A 26,845-nucleotide genomic window follows, 5' to 3' on the forward strand; every position below is an offset into this window, starting at 1 on the left:
TTGCGGATGAGCAAGGAGGCTTCAGAGTGGGTAGAGGATGTGTAGATCAAGTGTTTACATTGAAGCATATATGTGAACAGTATTTAGATAAAGGTAGGGAAGTTTTTATTGCATTTATGGATTTAGAAAAGGCATATGATAGAGTGGATAGAGGAGCAATGTGGCAGATGTTGCAAGTTTATGGAATAGGTGGTAAGTTACTAAATGCTGTAAAGAGCTTTTATGAGGATAGTGAGGCTCAGGTTAGGGTGTGTAGAAGAGAGGGAGAATACTTCCCGGTAAAAGTAGGTCTTAGACAGGGATGTGTAATGTCACCATGGTTGTTTAATATATTTATAGATGGGGTTGTAAAAGAAGTAAATGCTAGGGTGTTCGGGAGAGGGGTGGGATTAAATTATGGGGAATCAAATTCAAAATGGGAATTGACACAGTTACTTTTTGCTGATGATACTGTGCTTATGGGAGATTCTAAAGAAAAATTGCAAAGGTTAGTGGATGAGTTTGAGAATGTGTGTAAAGGTAGAAAGTTGAAAGTGAACATAGAAAAGAGTAAGGTGATGAGGGTATCAAATGATTTAGATAAAGAAAAATTGGATATCAAATTGGGGAGGAGGAGTATGGAAGAAGTGAATGTTTTCAGATACTTGGGAGTTGACCTGTCGGCGGATGGATTTATGAAGGATGAGGTTAATCATAGAATTGATGAGGGAAAAAAGGTGAGTGGTGCGTTGAGGTATATGTGGAGTCAAAAAACGTTATCTATGGAGGCAAAGAAGGGAATGTATGAAAGTAAAGTAGTACCAACACTCTTATATGGATGTGAAGCTTGGGTGGTAAATGCAGCAGCGAGGAGACGGTTGGAGGCAGTGGAGATGTCCTGTCTAAGGGCAATGTGTGGTGTAAATATTATGCAGAAAATTCAGAGTGTGGAAATTAGGAGAAGGTGTGGAGTTAATAAAAGCATTAGTCAGAGGGCAGAAGAGGGGTTGTTGAGGTGGTTTGGTCATTTAGAGAGAATGGATCAAAGTAGAATGACATGGAAAGCATATAAATCTGTAGGGGAAGGAAAGAGGGGTAGGGGTCGTCCTCGAAAGGGTTAGAAAGAGGGGGTAAAGGAGGTTTTGTGGGCGAGGGGCTTGGACTTCCAGCAAGCGTGCATGAGCGTGTTAGATAGGAGTGAATGGAGACGAATGATACTTGGGACCTGACGATCTGTTGGAGTGTGAGCAGGGTAATATTTAGTGAAGGGATTCAGGGAAACCGGTTTTTTTCATATAGTCAGACTTGAGTCCTGGAAATGGGAAGTACAATGCCTGCACTTTAAAGGAGGGGTTTGGGATATTGGCAGTTTGGAGGGATATGTTGTGTATCTTTATACGTATATGCTTCTAAACTGTTGTATTCTGAGCACCTCTGCAAAAGCAGTGATAATGTGTGAGTGTGGTGAAAGTGTTGAATGATGATGAAAGTATTTTCTTTTTGGGGATTTTCTTTCTTTTTTGGGTCACCCTGCCTTGGTGGGAGACGACCGACTTGTTGAAAAAAAAAAAAAAAAAAAATTTAGTCTGAAGTACTATAGTAAGTTTTAATGAAACTTGTAATAAAACCTGATACAGGCAGGCCCTGCTTATACAGCAGGTTAGGTTCCGAGCTTCTGCTGTAAAGTGAAAATCACTGTAAAGTGAAACATAGCTTTTTTTTTTCACTGTCAAAGGCATATAAAATCCTAATAATGTTTACACTATCATATATTTAGTGAGCAATAAAACAAGGCTTAAAAAATGCATATACATTATATACAGTACTTGCCTTAAAATATATTTGTCCTTAGCTTATAGTGAGTGGTGAATGTATATTTATTGTAGGAAGTCTGAATAAATGAAGAATGGGTATAATTAAACACCTCTGCATTAGTGAAATGCCGTAAAGTGAAGCCCTGTAAGGTGGGGCCTGCCAGTATATATAGATGCCTTCATTGCTATTTGTAGATTTTCATGATAGCCCATTTTTACTTTTATTACATCTAGGTGTGAAGAGCAGTTATCATTGTTTATTCACCTTTAATGCATTGTTTTTATTCCTCAGTCCCTCAATACTCCTGTGATGAACATGACCAAACTGTTTCGAATACACAAGACATACATGGGCTTCGATCGGCGTACTACAGCCATTGCATGGCATCCAACAATTCCAAATTTAGTAACTGTGGGATCAAAGGGTGGAGATATTATTGTGTGGAACTTTGAGAGAGATGGAGGTGATCCAAGAACAACTTTAGTTGGGGTAAGTTCCATTGGGGTGTTATGATTAATTTTATATTGAAATAGTCATGTATGTATTTTCTTGAAAATAATAATAATGTGCTTTTAGCTCTTGTTTGCAAATAAATTAATAAAAATATAATAAGCTTGTCCTTTCACCTAGATATTTTTATAATACAGTTACATTGATAGATGTTACAAGCCATTAGAAGGAATATTTTTTGCATGTTAAATTTATTGTTTCTTGTGTAGAACTAAAGAAACTAAGTTTTAATTATGATTTTATGAATAAAGTAGCTTGATGGTACAGTGGAACCTCAAAAGAGACTGTAAAAAATTATAGAGGAATAAGCTTACTGAGTATACCAGGAAAAGTGTACGGTAGGGTTATAATTGAAAGAATTAGAGGTAAGACAGAATGTAGGATTGCGGATGAGCAAGGAGGTTTTAGAGTGGGTAGGGGATGTGTAGATCAGGTGTTTACATTGAAGCATATATGTGAACAGTATTTAGATAAAGATAGGGAAGTTTTTATTGCATTTATGGATTTAGAAAAGGCATATGATAGAGTGGATAGAGGAGCAATGTGGCAGATGTTGCAAGTATATGGAATAGGTGGTAAGTTATTAAATGCTGTAAAGAGTTTTTATGAGGATAGTGAGGCTCAGGTTAGGGTGTGTAGAAGAGAGGGAGACTACTTCCCGGTAAAAGTAGGTCTTAGACAGGGATGTGTAATGTCACCATGGTTGTTTAATATATTTATAGATGGGGTTGTAAAGGAAGTAAATGCTAGGGTGTTTGGGAGAGGGGTGGGATTAAATTATGGGGAATCAAATTCAAAATGGGAATTGACACAGTTACTTTTTGCTGATGATACTGTCTATAGGGGAAGGAAGGCGGCTTACGAACTTAATCCGTTCCGTGACCTTGTTCGTATCCTAATTTGTTCATATGCAGAGTCAATTTTCCTCATTTAATTTAATTGAAAAGCCATTAATCTGTTCCAGTGGAATTCCTGCTCTCAGAGGCAGGAAAAATACACTTCAATATAATGCTAATATCAACTCTACGGCTTATTTATCTATCACAATTGATCTAATATGACATAATAAACAATATAAATAACATAGAAACTTGATAAATACTCTAAAATGAATAAAATATGTCAAGAATCACCGAGACAAGCATCTCCTTAATAGACCACATCTGGACAAACACCATATCCCCTTTAAAATCAGGCATAATCACAGACAACACTACAGACCACTACCCAACCTTTCTCATAACTAATCTGGGCAAACTGCCACAACACATTACTGAAGTAACCTTCAGACTACATAACGAGACAGCAGTTAACAACTTCATAGCAGCTATGAATAACATCGACTGGCAAAGTGAGATTGAAACATATACAGATATGAATGAATGTATAAATAATTTTCTAAAAAAAAGCCCAAAGCCTTTATAACAAACATTGCCCCCAAAAAACTAAGCAGATCACAGCAAACAGACTGAATAATCCCTGGCTAATACCAAGCATCCTCAAATCCATTAACACAAAGCTCAAATATGAAAAACAGTATAGAACGGGTCAAATAACTAGAGAACAGTTTAAAGGTTACTCATCAGCACTTACCAGCCTGATAAGAAGATTTAAAAAATTGTATTATGAAAATAGATTACATAACATCAACAGTGATATGAAAAAACCCTGGAAAACTCTATTTGAAATTCTTGGAACTAAAAAGTTATCCAAAAAAAAACAATCAAACTAACAAAATCAGATGAACCCCTACTCACGCCTATTGAAACAGCGAACAGACTCAGTGTTTTCTTCTCCACCATAGGAAAAAATCTAGCGAACAAAACACCAAGCGCAAACACCCGTCCATCAGACTACCTCATAGGTACCTACCCAAATACGCAAAAAGCTTCTCAAGTATTGTCACCAATTATTGCAATACTCTTTAACAAATCCATTGAATCATCTACCTTCCCAACAATCCTCAAAATAGCGAGGGTCACTCCGATCCACAAAGGAGGTGACCAAGCTGACTTGAATAGCTATAGACCAATATCTAACTTACCACTGCTCTCTAAAATCTTTGAAAAATTAATTCATAGATGGATCTATTCCTACCTCGTCTCACACAACATATAAACCCTTGTCAGTTTGGATTCAGGAATAATAAAAGCACAAATGATGCTATCATACACATGCTAGAACTAATATATACCGCACTCGAAAAGAAAGAAGTCCCGCTGGGCATTTTCATTGATTTATATAAAGCTTTCGATACAGTCGACCATGAACTGCTGTACAACAAATTAACGCACTATGGTATCAGAGGCCACTCCCTCAACTACCTAAAATCATACCTTAGTACAACTCAATATTTTATTTTTATTTTATTATCACACCGGCCGATTCCCACCAAGGCAGGGTGGCCCGAAAAAGAAAAACTTTCACCATCATTCACTCCATCACTGTCTTGCCAGAAGGGTGCTTTACACTACAGTTTTTAAACTGCAACATTAACACCCCTCCTTCAGAGTGCAGGCACTGTACTTCCCATCTCCAGAACTCAAGTCCGGCCTGCCGGTTTCCCTGAATCCCTTCATAAATGTTACTTTGCTCACACTCCAACAGCACGTCAAGTATTAAAAACCATTTGTCTCCATTCACTCCTATCAAACACGCTCACGCATGCCTGCTGGAAGTCCAAGCCCCTCGCACACAAAACCTCCTTTACCCCCTCCCTCCAACCCTTCCTAGGCCGACCCCTACCCCGCCTTCCTTCCACTACAGACTGATACACTCTTGAAGTCATTCTGTTTCGCTCCATTCTCTCTACATGTCCGAACCACCTCAACAACCCTTCCTCAGCCCTCTGGACAACAGTTTTGGTAATCCCGCACCTCCTCCTAACTTCCAAACTACGAATTCTCTGCATTATATTCACACCACACATTGCCCTCAGACATGACATCTCCACTGCCTCCAGCCTTCTCCTCGCTGCAACATTCATCACCCACGCTTCACACCCATATAAGAGCGTTGGTAAAACTATACTCTCATACATTCCCCTCTTTGCCTCCAAGGACAAAGTTCTTTGTCTCCACAGACTCCTAAGTGCACCACTCACTCTTTTTCCCTCATCAATTCTATGATTCACCTCATCTTTCATAGACCCATCCGCTGACACGTCCACTCCCAAATATCTGAATACGTTCACCTCCTCCATACTCTCTCCCTCCAATCTGATATTCAATCTTTCATCACCTAATCTTTTTGTTATCCTCATAACCTTACTCTTTCCTGTATTCACCTTTAATTTTCTTCTTTTGCACACCCTACCAAATTCATCCACCAATCTCTGCAACTTCTCTTCAGAATCTCCCAAGAGCACAGTGTCATCAGCAAAGAGCAGCTGTGACAACTCCCACTTTGTGTGTGATTCTTTATCTTTTAACTCCACGCCTCTTGCCAAGACCCTCGCATTTACTTCTCTTACAACCCCATCTATAAATATATTAAACAACCACGGTGACATCACACATCCTTGTCTAAGGCCTACTTTTACTGGGAAAAAATTTCCCTCTTTCCTACATACTCTAACTTGAGCCTCACTATCCTCGTAAAAACTCTTCACTGCTTTCAGTAACCTACCTCCTACACCATACACTTGCAACATCTGCCACATTGCCCCCCTATCCACCCTGTCATACGCCTTTTCCAAATCCATAAATGCCACAAAGACCTCTTTAGCCTTATCTAAATACTGTTCACTTATATGTTTCACTGTAAACACCTGGTCCACACACCCCCTACCTTTCCTAAAGCCTCCTTGTTCATCTGCTATCCTATTCTCCGTCTTACTCTTAATTCTTTCAATTATAACTCTACCATACACTTTACCAGGTACACTCAACAGACTTATCCCCCTATAATTTTTGCACTCTCTTTTATCCCCTTTGCCTTTATACAAAGGAACTATGCATGCTCTCTGCCAATCCCTAGGTACCTTACCCTCTTCCATACATTTATTAAATAATTGCACCAACCACTCCAAAACTATATCCCCACCTGCTTTTAACATTTCTATCTTTATCCCATCAATCCCGGCTGCCTTACCCCCTTTCATTTTACCTACTGCCTCACGAACTTCCCCCACACTCACAACTGGCTCTTCCTCACTCCTACAAGATGTTATTCCTCCTTGCCCTATACACGAAATCACAGCTTCCCTATCTTCATCAACATTTAACAATTCCTCAAAATATTCCTTCCATCTTCCCAATACCTCTAACTCTCCATTTAATAACTCTCCTCTCCTATTTTTAACTGACAAATCAATTTGTTCTCTAGGCTTTCTTAACTTGTTAATCTCACTCCAAAACTTTTTCTTATTTTCAACAAAATTTGTTGATAACATCTCACCCACTCTCTCATTTGCTCTCTTTTTACATTGCTTCACCACTCTCTTAACCTCTCTCTTTTTCTCCATATACTCTTCCCTCCTTGCATCACTTCTACTTTGTAAAAAACTTCTCATATGCTAACTTTTTCTCCCTTACTACTCTCTTTACATCATCATTCCACCAATCGCTCCTCTTCCCTCCTGCACCCACTTTCCTGTAACCACAAACTTCTGCTGAACACTCTAACACTACATTTTTAAACCTACCCCATACCTCTTCGACCCCATTGCCTATGCTCTCATTAGCCCATCTATCCTCCAATAGCTGTTTATATCTTACCCTAACTGCCTCCTCTTTTAGTTTATAAACCTTCACCTCTCTCTTCCCTGATGCTTCTATTCTCCTTGTATCCCATCTACCTTTTACTCTCAGTGTAGCTACAACTAGAAAGTGATCTGATATATCTGTGGCCCCTCTATAAACATGTACATCCTGAAGTCTACTCAACAGTCTTTTATCTACCAATACATAATCCAACAAACTACTGTCATTTCGCCCTACATCATATCGTGTATACTTATTTATCCTCTTTTTCTTAAAATATGTATTACCTATAACTAAACCCCTTTCTATACAAAGTTCAATCAAAGGGCTCCCATTATCATTTACACCTGGCACCCCAAACTTACCTACCACACCCTCTCTAAAAGTTTCTCCTACTTTAGCATTCAAGTCCCCTACCACAATTACTCTCTCACTTGGTTCAAAGGCTCCTATACATTCACTTAACATCTCCCAAAATCTCTCTCTCTCCTCTGCATTCCTCTCTTCTCCAGGTGCATACACGCTTATTATGACCCACTTCTCGCATCCAACCTTTACTTTAATCCACATAATTCTTGAATTTACACATTCATATTCTCTTTTCTCCTTCCATAACTGATCATTTAACATTACTGCTACCCCTTCCTTTGCTCTAACTCTCTCAGATACTCCAGATTTAATCCCATTTATTTCCCCCCACTGAAACTCTCCTACCCCCTTCAGCTTTGTTTCGCTTAGGGCCAGGACATCCAACTTCTTTTCATTCATAACATCAGCAATCATCTGTTTCTTGTCATCCGCACTACATCCACGCACATTTAAGCAACCCAGTTTTATAAAGTTTTTCTTCTTCTCTTTTTTAGTAATTGTATACAGGAGAAGGGGTTACTAGCCCATTGCTCCCGGCATTTTAGTCGCCTCATACGACACGCATGGCTTACGGAGGAAAGATTCTTTTCCACTTCCCCATGGACAATAGAAGAAATAAAAAAGAACAAGAGCTATTTAGAAAAAGGAGAAAAACCTAGATGTATGTATATATATATATGCATGTGCGTGTCTGTGAAGTGTGACCAAAGTGTAAGTAGGAGTAGCAAGATATCCCTGTTATCTTAGCGTGTTTATGAGACAGAAAAAGAAACCAGCAATCCTACCATCATGCAAAACAGTTACAGGTTTTTGTTTCACAGTCATCTGGCAGGACGGTAGTACTTCCCTGGGTGGTTGCTGTCTACCAACCTACTACCTACAACTCAATATGTGTATGCAAATGATGCAAACTCTTCCACCCAACCAATCACAGTAAGAGTTCCACAAGGAAGTGTCCTTGGACCACTCCTCTTTCTCATCTACATCAATGATCTACTGAACGCATCACAGCTACTCAAACCCATATTATTTGCAGATGACACTACATATGTCTTTTCCCACCCAAACACAGTCATATTAGCAAACACAGTCAATGCCGAATTGCAGAAAATATCTGCCTGGTTGATAACTAACAAACTTACCCTGAATACTGATAACACCTATTTCATTCAGTTTGGAAACAAAGCTGCAAAAGATCCAATTAACATAACGCTAAATGGCTCATCAGTCACAAGACTCACGGAGGGAAAATTCCTAGGTATCCACCTTGACAGTAGCCTTAAGTTCCAGACACACATACAACAAATCACCAAGAAAATCTCCAAGACTGTAGGTATACTATCAAAGATAAGGTACTACATTCCACAATCAACTCTCCTGGCACTGTACCATTCACTCATATACCATTATCTTACATATGGAATTTGTGCATGGGAATCAACAACATCCAATCACCTAAAACCCCTAATAACCCAGCAAAAGGCAGCAGTAAGAATGATAACAAATTCCCACTCCCACCAACATACTCCACCAATTTTCAAAAGTCTGAATCTGCTCACCATTAAGAACATCCATACTTAATCCGTGTGCATACTATATACACAGAACAATACATGCAAACATAAACCCTCCACTCAAACTTCTCCTCACCAACCTAAACAGGACACATGACCACAACACAAGACACAGATCTCTCTTTGATATACCTTGTGTCCATATCATACTATGTAAAACCTCTATGCACATAAAGGGCCCTAAAATATGGAATTCATTACCAGAAGATATTAAAGTAACCCGGTCTGAAAATCAATTTAAGACTCTTCTCAAAAGCCGCTTAATCAGCCTAGACTAAACTTTAAATACTCAGTACACACGTACTTATGTACTCCCACATCATAACTTCAACAATCACTTTGAACCTTTTATCCATTGTTGATAGGAATATAATTGAATCATTGTTTTCACAAAAATAATTTTTGAATAGAAGAATTTATCTTTTGTCTTATACAAATTTTGATTCACTTATAATTAATAATCTACTGTTCAACTACGAAATAATTATTATCCTACTGTACAACTATGATATAATCCTTAGTGTTAAGCAGTCTGTAAGCCAATAATGTTAAGTTGACCCATAATGCCTAGGCATAATAGAGGCTCTCTTTGCATTGCAACCCACTATTGTAAATACAAAATCTCAATGTAGTGTTTGCAAAGACAAAAAATAAATAAATAAAATAAATAAAGTGGAGGTTGCCATAACCGCTCCCGCATTGTTGTGGTATTCACTGCCATTTAGTGACGTCCTTTCGAAGCCGTCTATTATAATAATTATTATTATAGTACGTACATTATTATTATATTATTTTTTTTTTAACAAGTAGGCCGTCTCCCTCCAAGGCAGGGTGACCCAAAAAGTAAGAAAATCCCCAAAAAGAAAATACTTTCATCATCATTCAACACTTTCACCTCACTCACACATAATCACTGTTTTTGCAGAGGTGCCCAGAATACAACAGTTTAGAAGTATATACATGTATGTATAAAAATACACAATATATCCCTCCAAACTGCCAATGTCTCAATCCCCTCCTTTAGAGTGCAGGCATTGTACTTCCCATTTCCAGGACTCAAGTCCGGTTATATAAAATAACCGGTTTCAGTGAATCCCTTGACTAAATATTACCCTGCTCACACTCCAACAGCCCATCAGGTCCCAAATACCATTTGTTTCCATTCACTCCTATCTAACACGCTCACGCACGCTTGCTGGAAGTCCAAACCCCTCGCCCACAACACCTCCTTTACACCCTCCCTCCAACCTTTTCGAGTACGACCTCTACCCCGCCTTCCTTCCCCTATAGATTTATACGCTCTCCATGTCATTCTACTTTGATCCATTCTCTCTAAATGACCAAACCACCTCAACAAACCCTCTTCAGCCCTCTGACTAATACTTTTATTAACTCCACACCTCCTAATTTCCACACTCCGAAGTTTCTGCATAATATTTTACACCACACATTGCCCTTAGACAGGACATCTCCACTGCCTCCAACTGCCTCCTCAATACAGCATTTACAACCCAAGCTTCACACCCATATAAGAGTGTTGGTACTACTATACTTTCATACATTCCCTTCTTTGCCTCCATTGATAACATTTTTTGCCTCCACATATACCTCAATGAACCACTCACCTTTTTTTCCTTCATCAATTCTGTGATTAACCTCATCCTTAATAAATCCATCCGCTGACACATCAACTCCCAAATATCTGAAAACATTCACTTCTTCCATACTCCTCCTCCCCAATTTGATATCCAATTTTTCTTTATCTAAATCATTTGATACTCTCATCACTTAACTCTTTTCTATGTTCACTTTCAACTTTATACCTTTACACACACTCCCAAATTCGTCCACTAACCTTTGCAATTTTTCTTTAGAATCTCCCATAAGCACAGTATCATCAGCAAAAAGTAACTGTGTCACTTCCCATTTTATATAAAATTCCCCATAATTTAATCCCACCCCTCTCCCAAACACCCTAGCATTTACTTCTTTTACAGCCCCATCTATGAATATATTAAACAACCATGGTGACATTACACATCCCTGTCTAAGACCTACTTTTACCGGAAATAGTCTCTCTCTCTCTTCTACATACCCTAACCTGAGCCTCACTATCCTCATAAAAACTCTTTACAGCATTTAATAACTTACCACCTATTCCATATACTTGCAACATCTGCCACATTGCTTCCCTATCCACTCTGTCATATGCCTTTTCTAAATCCATAAATGCAATAAAAACTTCCCTACCTTTCTCTAAATACTGCTCACATATGTGCTTCAATGTAAACACTTGATCTACACATCCCCTACCCACTCTAAAACCTCCTTGCTCATCCGCAATTCTACATTCTGTCTTACCACTAATTCTTTCAATTATAACCCTACCGTACACTTTTCCTGGTATACTCAGTAAACTTATTCCTCTATAATTTTTAAAGTCTCTTTTGTCTCCCTTCCCTTTATATAAAGGGACTATACACGCTCCCCACCAATCCCTAGGTACCTTCCCCTCTTTCATACATTTATTAAACAAAAATACAAACCACTCCAACACTATGTCCCCCCCCGCTTTTAACATTTCTGTCATGATCCCGTCAGTTCCAGCTGCTTTACCCCCTTTCATTCTACGTAATGCCTCATGCACCTCCCCCACGCTCACATCCTGCTCTTCTTCACTTCTTAAAGATGGTATACCTCCCTGGCCAGTGCATGAAATTACCGCCTCCCTTTCTTCGTTGACATTTAAAAGTTCCTTAAAATATTCTCACCATCTACCCAAAGCCTCCATCTCCCCATCTACTAACTCCCCTACTCTGTTTTTAGCTGACAAATCCATTTGTTCCCTAGGCTTTCTTAACTTGTTTAACTCACTCCAAAATTTTTTCTTATTTTCATAAAAATTTCTTGACAGTGCCTCTCCCACTCTATCATCCGCTCTCCTTTTGCTCTCTCTCACCACTCTCTTCACCTTTCTTTTACTCTCCATATACTCTGCTCTTCTTATAACACTTCTGCTTTGTAAAAACCTCTCATAAGCTACATTTTTTTCTTTTATCACACCCTTTACTTTATCATTCCACCAATCACTCCTCTTTCCTCCTGCCCCCACCCTCCTATAACCACAAATTTCTGCCCCATATTCTAATACTGCATTTTTAAAACTATTCCAACCCTCTTCAACCTCCCTACTACTCATACCTGCACCAGCCCACCTTTCTGCCAATAGTTGCTTATATTTCACCCGAACTTCCTCCTCCCTTAGTTTATACACTTTCACCTCCCTCTTACTTGTTGTTGCCATTTTCCTCTTATCCCATCTACCTCTTGCTCTAATTGTAGCTACAACTAGATAATGATCCGATGTATCAGTTGCCCCTCTATAAATGTGTACATCCTGGAGCCTACCCATCAACCTTTTATCCACCAATACAAAATCTAACAAACTACTTTCATTACGTGCTACATCATACCTTGTATATTTATTTATCCTCTTTTTCATAAAATATGTATTACTTATTACCAAACCTCTTTCTACACATAGCTCAATTAAAGGCTCCCCATTTTCATTTACCCCTGGCACCCCAAATTTACCTACTATTCTCCACAACATTTTTACCCACTTTAGCATTAAAATCCCCAATCACAAGTACTCTCACACTTGGTTTAAAACTCCCCACTCATTCACTCAACATTTCCCAAAATCTCTCTCTCTCCTCTATACTGCATATACACTTACTATAACCCACTTCTCACATCCAACCTTTATTTTACTCCACATAATCCTTGAATTAATACATTTATAGTCCCTCTTTTTCCTGCCATAGCTTATCCTTCAGCATTATTGCTACTCCTTCTTTAGCTCTAACTCTATTAGAAACCCCTGACCTAATCCCATTTATTTCCCTCCACTGAAACTCACCCACCCCCTTCAGCTTTGTTTCACTTAAAGCCAGGACATCCAGCTTCTTCTCATTCGTAACATCCACAGTCATCTCTTTCTTATCATTCGCACAACATCCACGCACATTCAGACTTCCCACTTTGACAGTTTTCTTCTTCTTATTCTTTTTAGTAATTATTACAGGAAAAGGGGTTACTATCCCATTGTTATTTTTTTTATTTTTTTTTTTTTTTTTCCAACAAGTCGGCCGTCTCCCTCCGAGGCAGGGTGACCCAAAAAAGAAAGAAAATCCCCAAAAAGAAAATACTTTCATCATCATTCAACACTTTCACCACACTCACACATTATCACTGTTTTTGCAGAGGTGCCCAGAATACAACAGTTTAGAAGCATATACGTATAAAGATACACAACATATCCCTCCAAACTGCCAATATCCCAAACCACTCCTTTAAAGTGCAGGCATTGTACTTCCCATTTCCAGGACTCAAGTCCGACTATATGAAAATAACCGGTTTCCCTGAATCCCTTCACTAAATATTACCCTGCTCACACTCCAACAGATCGTCAGGTCCCAAGTACCATTCGTCTTCATTCACTCCTATCTAACACGCTCACGCACGCTTGCTGGAAGTCCAAGCCCCTTACCCACAAAACCTCCTTTACCCCCTCTCTCCAACCCTTTCGAGGACGACCCCTACCCCTCCTTCCTTCCCCTATAGATTTATATGCTTTCCATGTCATTCTACTTTGATCCATTCTCTCTAAATGACCAAACCACCTCAACAACCCCTCTTCTGCCCTCTGACTAATACTTTTATTAACTCCACACCTTCTCCTAATTTCCACACTCCGAATTTTCTGCATAATATTTACACCACACATTGCCCTTAAACAGGACATCTCCACTGCCTCCAACCGTCTCCTCGCTACTGCATTTACCACCCAAGCTTCACACCCATATAAGAGTGTTGGTACTACTATACTTTCATACATTCCCTTCTTTGCCTCCATATTATTATTATATTATTATTATTATTATTATTATTATTATTATTATATGTATTATTATTTTATATTACATATTATTATTGTTATTATTGTTATTATTATTTTTTTTTTTTCAACAAGTCGGCCGTCTCCCACCGAGGCAGGGTGACCCAAAAAAGAAAGAAAATCCCCAAAAAGAAAATACTTTCATCATCATTCAACACTTTCACCACACTCGCACATTATCACTGTTTTTGCAGAGGTGCTCAGAATACAACAGTCTAGAAGCATACACATATAAAGATACACAACATATCCCTCCAAACTGCCAATATCCCAAACCCCTCCTTTAAAGTGCAGGCATTGTACTTCCCATTTCCAGGACTCAAGTCCGACTATATGAAAATAACCGGTTTCCCTGAATCCCTTCACTAAATATTACCCTGCTCACACTCCAACAGATCGTCAGGTCCCAAGTACCATTCGTCTCCATTCACTCCTATCTAACACGCTCACGCACGCTTGCTGGAAGTCCAAGCCCCTTACCCACAAAACCTCCTTTACCCCCTCTCTCCAACCCTTTCGAGGACGACCCCTACCCCGCCTTCCTTCCCCTATAGATTTATATGCTTTCCATGTCATTCTACTTTGATCCATTCTCTCTAAATGACCAAACCACCTCAACAACCCCTCTTCTGCCCTCTGACTAATACTTTTATTAACTCCACACCTTCTCCTAATTTCCACACTCCGAATTTTCTGCATAATATTTACACCACACATTGCCCTTAAACAGGACATCTCCACTGCCTCCAACCATCTCCTCGCTGCTGCATTTACCACCCAAGCTTCACACCCATATAAGAGTGTTGGTACTACTATACTTTCATACATTCCCTTCTTTGCCTCCATAGATAACGTTTTTTGACTCCACATATACCTCAACGCACCACTCACCTTTTTTCCCTCATCAATTCTATGATTAACCTCATCCTTCATAAATCCATCCGCCGACACGTCAACTCCCAAGTATCTGAAAACATTCACTTCTTCCATACTCCTCCTCCCCAATTTGATATCCAATTTTTCTTTATCTAAATCATTTGACACCCTCATCACCTTACTCTTTTCTATGTTCACTTTCAACTTTCTACCTTTACACACATTCCCAAACTCATCCACTAACCTTTGCAATTTTTCTTTAGAATCTCCCATAAGCACAGTATCATCAGCAAAAAGTAACTGTGTCAATTCCCATTTTGAATTTGATTCCCCATAATTTAATCCCACCCCTCTCCCAAACACCCTAGCATTTACTTCCTTTACAACCCCATCTATAAATATATTAAACAACCATGGTGACATTACACATCCCTGTCTAAGACCTACTTTTACCGGGAAGTAGTCTCCCTCTCTTCTACACACCCTAACCTGAGCCTCACTATCCTCATAAAAACTCTTTACAGCATTTAATAACTTACCACCTATTCCATATACTTGCAACATCTGCCACATTGCTCCTCTATCCACTCTATCATATGCCTTTTCTAAATCCATAAATGCAATAAAAACTTCCCTATCTTTATCTAAATACTGTTCACATATATGCTTCAATGTAAACACCTGATCTACACATCCCCTACCCACTCTAAAACCTCCTTGCTCATCCGCAACCCTACATTCTGTCTTACCTCTAATTCTTTCAATTATAACCCTACCGTACACTTTTCCTGGTATACTCAGTAAGCTTATTCCTCTATAATTTTTACAGTCTCTTTTGTCCCCTTTCCCTTTATATAAAGGGACTATACATGCTCTCTGCCAATCCCTAGGTACCTTCCCCTCTTTCATACATTTATTAAACAAAAGTACCAACCACTCCAACACTATATCCCCCCCTGCTTTTAACATTTCTGTCATGATCCCATCAGTTCCAGCTGCTTTACCCCCTTTCATTTTACATAATGCCTCACGTACCTCCCCCACACTTACATTCTGCTCTTCTTCACTCCTAAAAGATGGTATACCTCCCTGACCAGTGCATGAAATTACTGCCTCTGTTTCTTCCTTAACATTTAAAAGTTCCTCAAAATATTCTCGCCATCTACCCAATACCTCCATCTCCCCATCTACTAACTCCCCTACTCTGTTTTTAACTGACAAATCCATATTTTCCCTAGGCTTTCTTAACTTGTTTAACTCCAAAATTTTTTCTTATTTTCATTAAAATTTCTTGACAGTGCCTCTCTCACTCTATCATCTGCTCTCCTTTTGCACTCTCTCACCACTCTCTTTACCTTTCTTTTACTCTCCATATACTCTGCTCTTGTTATAACACTTCTGCTTTGTAAAAACCTCTCATAAGCTACCTTTTTCTCTTTTATCACACCCTTTACTTCATCATTCCACCAATCACTCCTCTTTCCTCCTGCCCCCACCCTCCTATAACCACAAACTTCTGCCCCACATTCTAATACTGCATTTTTAAAACTATTCCAACCCTCTTCAACCCCCCCACTACTCATCTTTGCACTAGCCCACCTTTCTGCCAATAGTCGCTTATATCTCACCCGAACTTCCTCCTCCCTTAGTTTATACACTTTCACCTCCCTCTTACTTGTTGTTGCCACCTTCCTCTTTTCCCATCTACCTCTTACTCTAACTGTAGCTACAACTAAATAATGATCCGATATATCAGTTGCCCCTCTATAAACATGTACATCCTGGAGCCTACCCATCAACCTTTTATCCACCAATACATAATCTAATAAACTACTTTCATTACGTGCTACATCATACCTTGTATATTTATTTATCCTCTTTTTCATAAAATATGTATTACTTATTACCAAATTTCTTTCTACACATAGCTCAATTAAAGGCTCCCCATTTACATTTACCCCTGGCACCCCAAATTTACCTACTACTCCTTCCATAACATTTTTACCCACTTTAGCATTGAAATCCCCAACCACCATTACTCTCACACTTGATTCAAAACTCCCCACGCATTCACTCAACATTTCCCAAAATCTCTCTCTCTCCTCTACACTTCTCTCTTCTCCAGGTGCATACACGCTTATTATAACCCACTTTTCACATCCAATCTTTATTTTACTCCACATGATCCTTGAATTAATACATTTATAGTCCCTCTTTTCCTGCCATAGCTTATCCTTCAACATTATTGCTACTCCTTCTTTAGCTCTAACTCTATTTGAAACCCCTGACCTAATCCCATTTATTCCTCTCCACTGAAACTCTCCCACCCCCTTCAGCTTTGTTTCACTTAAAGCCAGGACATCCAGCTTCTTCTCATTCATAACATCCACAATCATCTCTTTCTTATCATCTGCACAACATCCACGCACATTCAGACTTCCCACTTTGACAATTTTCTTCTTCTTATTCTTTTTAGTAATCTTTACAGGAAAAGGGGTTACTAGCCCATTGTTCCCGGCATTTTAGTTGACTTTTACAACACGCATGGCTTACGGAGGAAAGATTCTTATTCCACTTCCCCATGGATATAAAAGGAAAATTAATAAGACCAAGAACTATTAAGATAAAATCAAAGAAAACTCAGATGAGTGTGTATAAATAAATGTGTACATGTATGTGTAGTGTGACCTAAGTGTAAGTAGAAGTAGCAAGACATGCCTGTAATCTTGCATATTTATGAGACAGACAAAAGACATCAGCAATCCTACCATCATGTAAAACAATCACAGGCTTCGTTTTACACTCACTTGGCAGGACGGTAGTACCTCCCTGGGTGGTTGCTGTCTACCAACCTACTACCTATTATTATTATTATTATTTTTTTATTATCACACTGGGCGATTCCCACCAAGGCAGGGTGGCCCGAAAAAGAAAAACTTTCATTATTATTATTATTTTTATTATTATTATTATAATGGGGAAGCACTTGTGGGGGGGAATGGAAGGTATTCAGGCTTAATTGAGGGAACAGGAATACAGATCCAATTCCCTAGATCAAGAGCCCCTCACCATGTACATAATAACAATAGTAATAATAATAATAATAATAATAATAGTAATAATACCTAGGTAGTGGGTTGGTAGATAGCAACTGCCCAGGGAGGTATTACCGTCCTGCCAGGTGAGTGTAAAACAAAAGCCTGTAATTGTTTTACATGATGGTAGGATTGCTGGTGTCTTTTGTCTGTCTCATAAACATGCAAGATTTGAGGTATGTCTTGCTACTTCTACTTACACTTAGGTCACACTACACATACATGCACAAGCATATATATACACACCCCTCTGGGTTTTCTTCTATTTTCTTTCTAGTTCTTGTTTATTTCCTCTTATCTCCATGGGGAAGTGGAACAGAATTCTTCCTCCATAAGCCATGCGTGTTGTAAGAGGCGACTAAAATGCCGGGGGCAAGTGGCTAGTAACCCCCTTCTCCTGTATAAGTTATTAAATTTGAAACGAGAAACTTTCGTTTTTCTTTTTGGGCCACCCTGCCTTGGTGGGATACGGCCGGTTTGTTGAAAGAATGTAGTAATAATAATAATAATAATAATAATAATAATAATAATAATAATAATAATAATAATAATAATAATAACAATAACAGTAAGAAGAAACTTCAAAAGGCTGCCAGTAGTTGGTGCCACCATCAGCGAAACATTGGTAACCACTACTTTTCACCTGTCTAGACTTAAGTAGTGTGTGAGTAATAGGTTAAGTCTGCCTGAAATGCCTTGGCATGATGGTGGCTTTCTTTGCTACAATCGTATTATGATATGTAAACACGCACATTGTAAGCTTTGCAGAGAAATAAATATTTTATTTAGTTATTTATATAAGGAACTTCCTTTGAAGGGGGAAGTACGCATCCTGAAATTTTGTTCGTATCCAGAAGCGAAAAATCGACTGAACGTAAGCCGAGAGGTTCCACTGTACTTTAATTTACATGTCCTTACATTTCTCTTTTTTTAAATATTTTTGTGTTGCATGGTATGGTTCGTTTGCAATCGTGTCATTACAATTTCGTGAGTCATAGTATACCTGGAGTATACTTGGAGAGGGTTTCAGGGGATCAGTGCCCCATGGCCCAGTCTGTGACCAGGCCTTGTGATAGTAATGTATTATATAAGAAGGGGAATGTTTATGTAGGAAGAAGGGTCCTAGTCATGAACCAGGCCACAAGGGCATTGACCCCTGGAATACCCTCCAGGTATACTCTTCAGGAAAATAGGTTAGTGTAGTGCATAAATCTTCAGCCTATGTTCATAATGTGTGCTTGCTATTCTTCACATTTATCGGTAACTCAGCAACATGCTTATCCAGTGGCCACGGTTCCTGCAAGATAACCCTCTCTTCAATTATGTATTTTCTTAGCTTAAATGTTAATTTTTTTTTTTTTTTTTCAACAAGTCGGCCGTCTCCCACCGAGGCAGGGTGACCCAAAAAAGAAAGAAAATCCCCAAAAAGAAAATACTTTCATCATCATTCAACACTTTCACCACACTCGCACATTATCACTGTTTTTGCAGAGGTGCTCAGAATACAACAGTCTAGAAGCATACACATATAAAGATACACAACATATCCCTCCAAACTGCCAATATCCCAAACCCCTCCTTTAAAGTGCAGGCATTGTACTTCCCATTTCCAGGACTCATGTCCTGATTAAATGGGTTAACTTTAGCCTAACATGTTCTAACCTAACCTAATGCAGTGGAACCTAAGTCAACAGTGGAATTTAATTTCTGTTGGACATTACAGTACTGCAAATACAGTAAGATGAAATTAACTGCTTAAGAAGCTTATTCCCCTAAAATATTTACACTTTTTTTTTGTCCCTTTTTTTCCCCCTTATACATTTTTCTCTCATTACATTAGCTAGGCAAGCTCTTGATAGTTGTGCTTGAAGGACTTACCTTGTAAAGTGCTACTTAAGCACTTGCCTTATAGTGCTACTTTAAGCACTTGCCGTATACTGCTATTTTTTTTTCCTTTTAGCCATGGATGAAGTGCGTCACTACAAAATAATGACATGGACGGTTGGCTGTGTTTTGGTCTTCCTATCCACTCTGGCAGCAGAGTCTTCTCCGGAGGGACTAAACAGCATATGCCACCCCTCCTTGCATGCAGTGGATCCGTAGCAATGGCGTTAAATGGCTCTTAGGCCACCCCATTGAGAATGCATTCTCCACTGTACCATTGATCCCTCCAAGGCCTTTATAATATACAACTCAATCTTTGATGACCCTATCCTTAAGCACTTATTAAGGATTGTATATGACTTTGGGGACATTGCTCCTCTCCAGGATCTATGGACTGGGTGTCTTCTTTTTGTGTCAACTCCTCATTGTCCTGCTGTGAATGATGTCAGTGTAGCTGCTGAGTCGCCCGTCTTGCAGTGCAATTTTGAATTTTTCCGGTATTGTAGTACACGGCTTTCTGTTGATATTGTTCAGCCATAGTTGATATATTTGAGTTAGTCACTATTAATCACAAATAATAAAATCAGGCATTCGTGTGCCATCAGCTGTAGGTTTATGTAGCTCTTTAATAACTGCGTGCTTCTTTTTGATGCATTCTGAAGCAATAGCATCAACTACATGTATATTGTCATTCCTGTGCACTCGCTGTCTGTGGAGTCTTGGACACGCCTGAAGGAGATGGCCTAAGGAGATGGCGTTCGTAAGCCGAGGTTCCACTGTACTTTAATTTACATGTTCTTACATTTCTCTCTTTTTAAATATTTTTGTGTTGCATGGTATGGTTCGTTTGCAATCGTGTCATTACAATTTCGTGGGTCATAGTATACCTGGAGTATACTTGGAGAGGGTTTCAGGGGATCAATGCCCCCATGGCCCGGTCTGTGACCTGGCCTTGTGATAGTAATGTATTATATAAGAAGGGGAATGTTTATGTAGGAAGAAGGGTCCTAATCATGAACCAGGCCACAGGGGCGTTGACCCCTGGAATACCCTCCAGGTATACTCTTCAGGAAAATAGGTTAGTGTAGTGCATAAATCTTCAGCCTATGTTCATAATGTGTGCTTGCTATTCTTCACATTTATCGGTAACTCAGCAACATGCTTATGCAGTGGCCACGGTTCCTGCAAGATAACCCTCTCTTCAGTTATGTATTTTCTTAGCTTAAATGTTAATGTCCTGATTAAATGGGTTAACTTTAGCCTAACATATTCTAACCTAACCTAATGCAGTGGAACCTAAGTCAACAATGGAATTTAATTTCTGTTGGACATTACAGTACTGCAAATACAGTAAGATGAAATTAACTGCTTAAGAAGCTTATTCCCCTAAAATATTTACACTTTTTTTGTCCCTTTTTTCCCCCTTATACATTTTTCTCTCATTACATTAGCTAGGCAAGCTCTTGATAGTTGTGCTTGAAGGACTTACCTTGTAAAGTGCTACTTAAGCACTTTCCTTATAGTGCTACTTTAAGCACTTGCCATATAGTGCTATTTTTTTTTTCCCTTTAGCCATGGATGAAGTGCGTCACTACAAAATAATGACATGGATGGTTGGCTGTGTTTTGGTCTTCCTATCCACTCTGGCAGCAGAGTATTCTCCGGAGGGGCTAAACAGCATATGCCACCCCTCCTTGCATGCAGTGGATCCGTAGCAATGGCGTTAAATGGCTCTTAGGCCACCCCATTGAGAATGCATTCTCCACTGTACCATTGATCCCTCCAAGGCCTTTATAATATACAACTCAATCTTTGATGACCCTATCCTTAAGCACTTATTAAGGATTGTATATGACTTTGGGGACATTGCTCCTCTCCAGGATCTATGGACTGGGTGTCTTCTTTTTGTGTCAACTCCTCATTGTCCTGCTGTGAATGATGTCAGTGTAGCTGCTGAGTCGCCCATCTTGCAGTGCAATTTTGAATTTTTCCGGTATTGTAGTACACGGCTTTCTGTTGATATTGTTCAGCCATAGTTGATATATTTGAGTTAGTCACTATTAATCACAAATAATAAAATCAGGCATTCGTGTGCCATCAGCTGTAGGTTTATGTAGCTCTTTAATAACTGCGTGCTTCTTTTTGATGCAGTCTGAAGCAATAGCATCAACTATATTGTCATTCCTGTGCACTCGCTGTCTGTGGAGTCTTGGACACGCCTGAAGGAGATGGCCTAGCGATTCATTTTGTTGGCACCCGTCACAGGTAATATTTATTTGTCTAGCTCCCCTTGAATGCTGCATTTTGGTAGGCATTAAGTTATGCTTTATGTTTATGGCATCTATATATATAGCACCTTTCGTAAGGCCAGTTCCACTTGATATCCACTTGTGGACTTGAGGGACGAGATGATGTTCTTTCAGTCCTACTCCATCCTCAGAACCCACCAAGGCATTCCTCCACTCTTTCAATTCCTGTCTCTTTGTTGTTACCACGTTTTTAACCTTGCTCTTACCTACGAACTTTAAGGCTTTAATCATGTAGGGGTGAGCGGCTAAAGCTCTTACAACAGGATCTTCAGAGTTATGAAAGGCGTTCAACCTGTTTGTCCGTAATATTGGAACTCCCGTTGATAAGCAAACACATCCCAATCGTCCGGCAGCAGTTGGAGCGAAAAAGACACCAATAGGGGTATCCTTCAACAGGTTAAGCCACTTCTTAACCATTTGTCTGATGACTTTATCTGATGATCGTAGAGTATTCTGACAAACGTCACCTAGCACCATTGTATGAATAATGCCAAGAATCAAATGTTTATTTAGCAAAAACATGTGCTTTTGTGGCTTTAGGGAAGCCTTATCTAATGATATCAGTTTGTCATGTAACTTCTGGATATTAGGCTTTCCCCTCCCAGTTGAGAAGTGCATCCCCGAGTACTTATAAACAGCTGATGGTCGCAGTGCTTGCACTTGTACTCCATTTACTTCAGTTTTGTTACTTGTATCTACATACCACTTCTTAGCTTTTGGCATGGTCTTGATCTTCAATGTGGCACACTTCTGTGGATTAAGTTCCAAGGCAGACGCTGCTGCAAGTTTGCCCAAAAAGGTATAAAGTTGGGCATTGAGGCCGTGTTTGGACTCCACCACCAGCACGAGATGAGCAAAGGCAAGAGCATATATCTTCTGATTACATCCAGACAAGGGCCATCCAACCTGTTCATCCATAGTGCTGCTTTAAGCTCTTTCCTTATAGTGCTACTTTAAGCACTTGCTTCATAGTGCTGCTTTAAGCCCTTGCCTTATAGGGCTACTTTAAGCACTTGTCATATAGTGCTGTTTTAAGCACTTGCCTTATAATGCTACTTTAAGCACTTGTCTCATTGTGCTACTTTAAGCACTTTCCTCATACTGCTACTTAAAAACCTTTCTTTCAACGCACTGGCCGTATCCCACTGAGGCAGAGTGGCCCAAAAAGAAAAACAAAAGTTTCTCTATTTAACTTTAGTAATGTATACAGGAGAAGGGATTACTGGCCCCTTGCTTCTGGCATTTTAGTCGCTTCTTATGACATGCATGGCTTATGGAGGAAGAATTCTGTTCTACTTCCCCTATGGAGATAAGAGGAAATAAACAAGAACAAGAACTAGTAAGAGAATAGAAGAAAACTCAGTGGGGTGTGTATATATGCTTGTACTTGCATGTGTAGTGTGAGCTAAGTGTAAGTAGAAGTAGCAAGATGTACCTGAAATCTTGCATGTTTATGCGACAGAAAAAAGACACCGGCAATCTTACCATCGTGTAAAACATTTACAGCTTTTGTTTTACGCTCACTTGGCAGGACAGTAGTACCTCACTGGGTTGTCGCTGTCTGCCAACCTTATACCTAGAGTTTACAAACATACCTACAATAAAGTTTAATTGATAAATTATGCACAATAAGACATTTCTAACATTAAATAATAATGAAATACATGGTACATTATTATACTTGTGCTCTCTTTCTCTCTCTCTCCTATTTTTCTCTCTCTTTTTTTCTCTTTTTTTTTTCTCTCAAATGAATGGGATACTGACATTTTAGCTTAACCCCCAAGGGATGATGGAGTAATGAAAAATATCTTGTACACACCTCACACAATTTAAACATATTTGAAACTTATGAAACTTACGAATCGTATGTTTCTAGAATTTTCCATTTAATATTTTCAGGCTGTGTTAACCTCGGATAACTGAAACCTCGGAAACCAAATCTACGGATATGGGAGTTCTGTTGTATTTGCTAATAATTCTACTTTACTTAGACTTCACTTTTCATGTTCTAATTCTAATTTTTTTTTTGAACAGCAAGGTCCAGGTGGTTCCATCCAGGCACTGCAGTTTGACGGCCGAAGCAACGGCTCAAAAGTCTACACAGTCTCCATTGATGGAACTCTGGCGCTGCATGACTTCTTGAATGGGGACAGAAAGAATTTCCTTAAAACTGGAGACATAGAGTATGTGAAAAAAAAATTAGTATTTACTGTTTCTCACCCTTTAAGGGAATGCCTTGGTACTGGTGCCTTGATGCTGGTGAAGAGATTTTTATCCCAGTGATTTGAGTTACTCTCTTCTACAGTGGATCAAATCTGATCACCACCTCCCCAACACCCTCGACCCTCTCATTCCTCAGGTGCTGTATGACCCCTCAAGGATTTAGTGCTTCCCATGAATTTAATAATAATGAAAGGTCATCTGAACTGTCATATCTGCGCACCTCGGTGAAGTCAGTGATAGTGTGAATGATGGTGAAAGTGTTTCTTTTTCGGGTCACCCTGCCTTGGTGGGAGATGGCCAACGTGGTTAAAAAAAAAAAAGATGTATTTAGGTACTTGAGAGTTAACATTCTGGCAGATGGGGTCTGTGAATGATAAGGCAAACCATAGTATAGATGAGGGGGAAGAAGATAAGTGGTGTGTTGAGGGATCTGTGGAAAGAAAAGTTTATAGAGGCAAATAAAGAGAATGTATCAGAGTATAGTGGTACCAACACTTTCATATGGGTCTGAAGCATTAGTTTTGAATGTTACAGTGAGGAAGATGTTAGAGGCAGTGGAAATGTCACGTTTGAGAGCAGTGTGTCTTGTGTGAATATTATGAGAATTCAGAGCATAGAAATTGAAAGACAGGATATATAATTGAGAGGTGGTTTGGGTATTTGTAGAAGATGAAAAGGAATAGGAGGGTGTATAAATCTGTGATGAAAAGTAGGAGAGATTAAAGCCATCCAAGGAAGCCTACCATGTAGGCGAAATGTTTCAGCAGTAAAGATACCCAATTGTTGCATATGTGTCTTACTCATCAACTTGTCGGTATTTTATACCATTTTCAACATACATTCCAGGAATGTTTGGAGCCTGGAGGTTAAGGTGGCTTTGTGTATTAAGGGCTTGAGCATCCAGGAGGATTGAGTGAGTGCACTAGACTTGATAAAGGGGAGACAAGTAGTTTTAAATGGATGTGGTGTTGGAGTGTGAGCTTGGTAACATTTATGCATGGATTCAGGAAGACAGGTTAACCAGACATGAGTAATGGTGGTGGGAGGACAGAGTTTGCACTCTGAAGGAGTGATGGGGATGTTTCAAGTTGGACGGTCATCTTTTATTTATTTATTTATTTATTTATTTATTAATTTGAACATGATACAGAGAAGTACAAAAGAATACAGTTAAGTGCAACATGCCAAAGCCCCTTGTATGCAGAGCATTATGGGCAGGCTTAAAATTAACTTAAGATTAACTAAACAATGATGTATTCAGTGGTAAAACATTATTGTAAACAAAACAATTAAGCTTAAGTAACAATTAGTTTGAGTATTACAAAGACAGGTCATATGGTTGCATGTATTGCTATTCATTCAGTAGAATGGAGTATTCTGAATTGTAATGTCAGCACACTTCTGGCAAGAGTGATTGAATGAATGGTGGTGAATGTTTTTTTCCTTTTTTTGGGTGGGTGACCCATCATAATGTATGGCCAGTGTTTAAAAAATAATAATAATAAAATGAGATACAGTGGAACCTCTGGTTACGAACGCTTCCAAACACAAACAAATCAGTTCACAACCAAAAAATTTGCCACATTTTTGCATCTGGTCACGAACACACAATTGGGTGCGAAACAAACACAGCTGTGCTAATTTTCACATTCTGCCCCATTTTTCTCGCATGTGCCAATTTTCCCCACTTCCTGTTGTTTGTGTAAACCTAACTCTGTTATTTAAGGTTTTTTTTCTCTATTAAACTATGCATTATTTTCTATAATTAAGGATTTTTCAAACTTTGATTATTTTTTTCTGTGCTTAACCCTTTCAGGGTCCGTCCCGTAGATCTACGGCTGGTCGGTGAGTGTCCAAACCGTAGATCTACGCCAAAATTCTAGCGCCGTCAAATTTAGCGCGAAAGCGCTCATAGGCCTACATATGAGAGAATGGGTCTGCGCGGTGGGTGTGCGCCGTAAACAAAAAATCTAGGCGCCTGCATAGCATTGTGGGAACGCCGGCTCAGTCACCCTTGTTCACCATGTCTCGTCGCAAGTCAGCTCTGACTCCCCGGAAAATTGGGACTCTCCTCTTCCTGTCTGATAGTTCTGACACTGATGGAAGTGGAAATGAAGACGAATTCTACGGCTTTGATGAGTTAGTGACCGAAAATAATGACCAGGATATCGATAATAGTGCAGAAAACCCCGACGATCCTCGACCTTCTACCTCTGGTGTGGGCACTCGTGACTCACGGTCGGTTGTTCCTAAACGTAAGAGAAAACTAATATTTTCCCGTGGCCTGGCCTCTGACTTCAGTAATGACGATGATTCTGACGTGGATTGTGATTTTATTGCGCTCGACGATCATTCGAGTAGTGATAGTGAGGAAACATATTCACCAGTGAAGCGTCGGTATGTGCGCCGCCGCATGCGCTCGGGTAGTGTACCCTATGCTATGCCCAGGGGACGGAGTACATCCCGTAGTACATCCCGGAGTACATCCCGTGGCCCTACACCCGTTTTAGGTAGTGATAGTGAGGATGATGTGGCTACACTTGGCATG

General features: G+C 39.4%; 1 protein-coding gene across 1 annotated transcript in view; it reads left to right on the forward strand.

Annotated features, from left to right (window-relative positions):
- Window positions 1-26,845, forward strand: part of LOC128697721 (DNA damage-binding protein 2) — a 64,247-nt gene that overhangs the window by 16,122 nt on the left and 21,280 nt on the right. The window contains exons 4-5 of the mRNA XM_053789580.2: window positions 2,086-2,283; window positions 24,109-24,257. Coding sequence (XP_053645555.2) covers window positions 2,086-2,283; window positions 24,109-24,257 — 347 coding nt within the window. The remainder of the gene's footprint in view (window positions 1-2,085; window positions 2,284-24,108; window positions 24,258-26,845) is intronic.

Source organism: Cherax quadricarinatus, chromosome 68 (assembly GCF_038502225.1).
Source record: "Cherax quadricarinatus isolate ZL_2023a chromosome 68, ASM3850222v1, whole genome shotgun sequence".
NCBI classification, from domain to species: Eukaryota; Metazoa; Arthropoda; class Malacostraca; order Decapoda; family Parastacidae; genus Cherax; species Cherax quadricarinatus.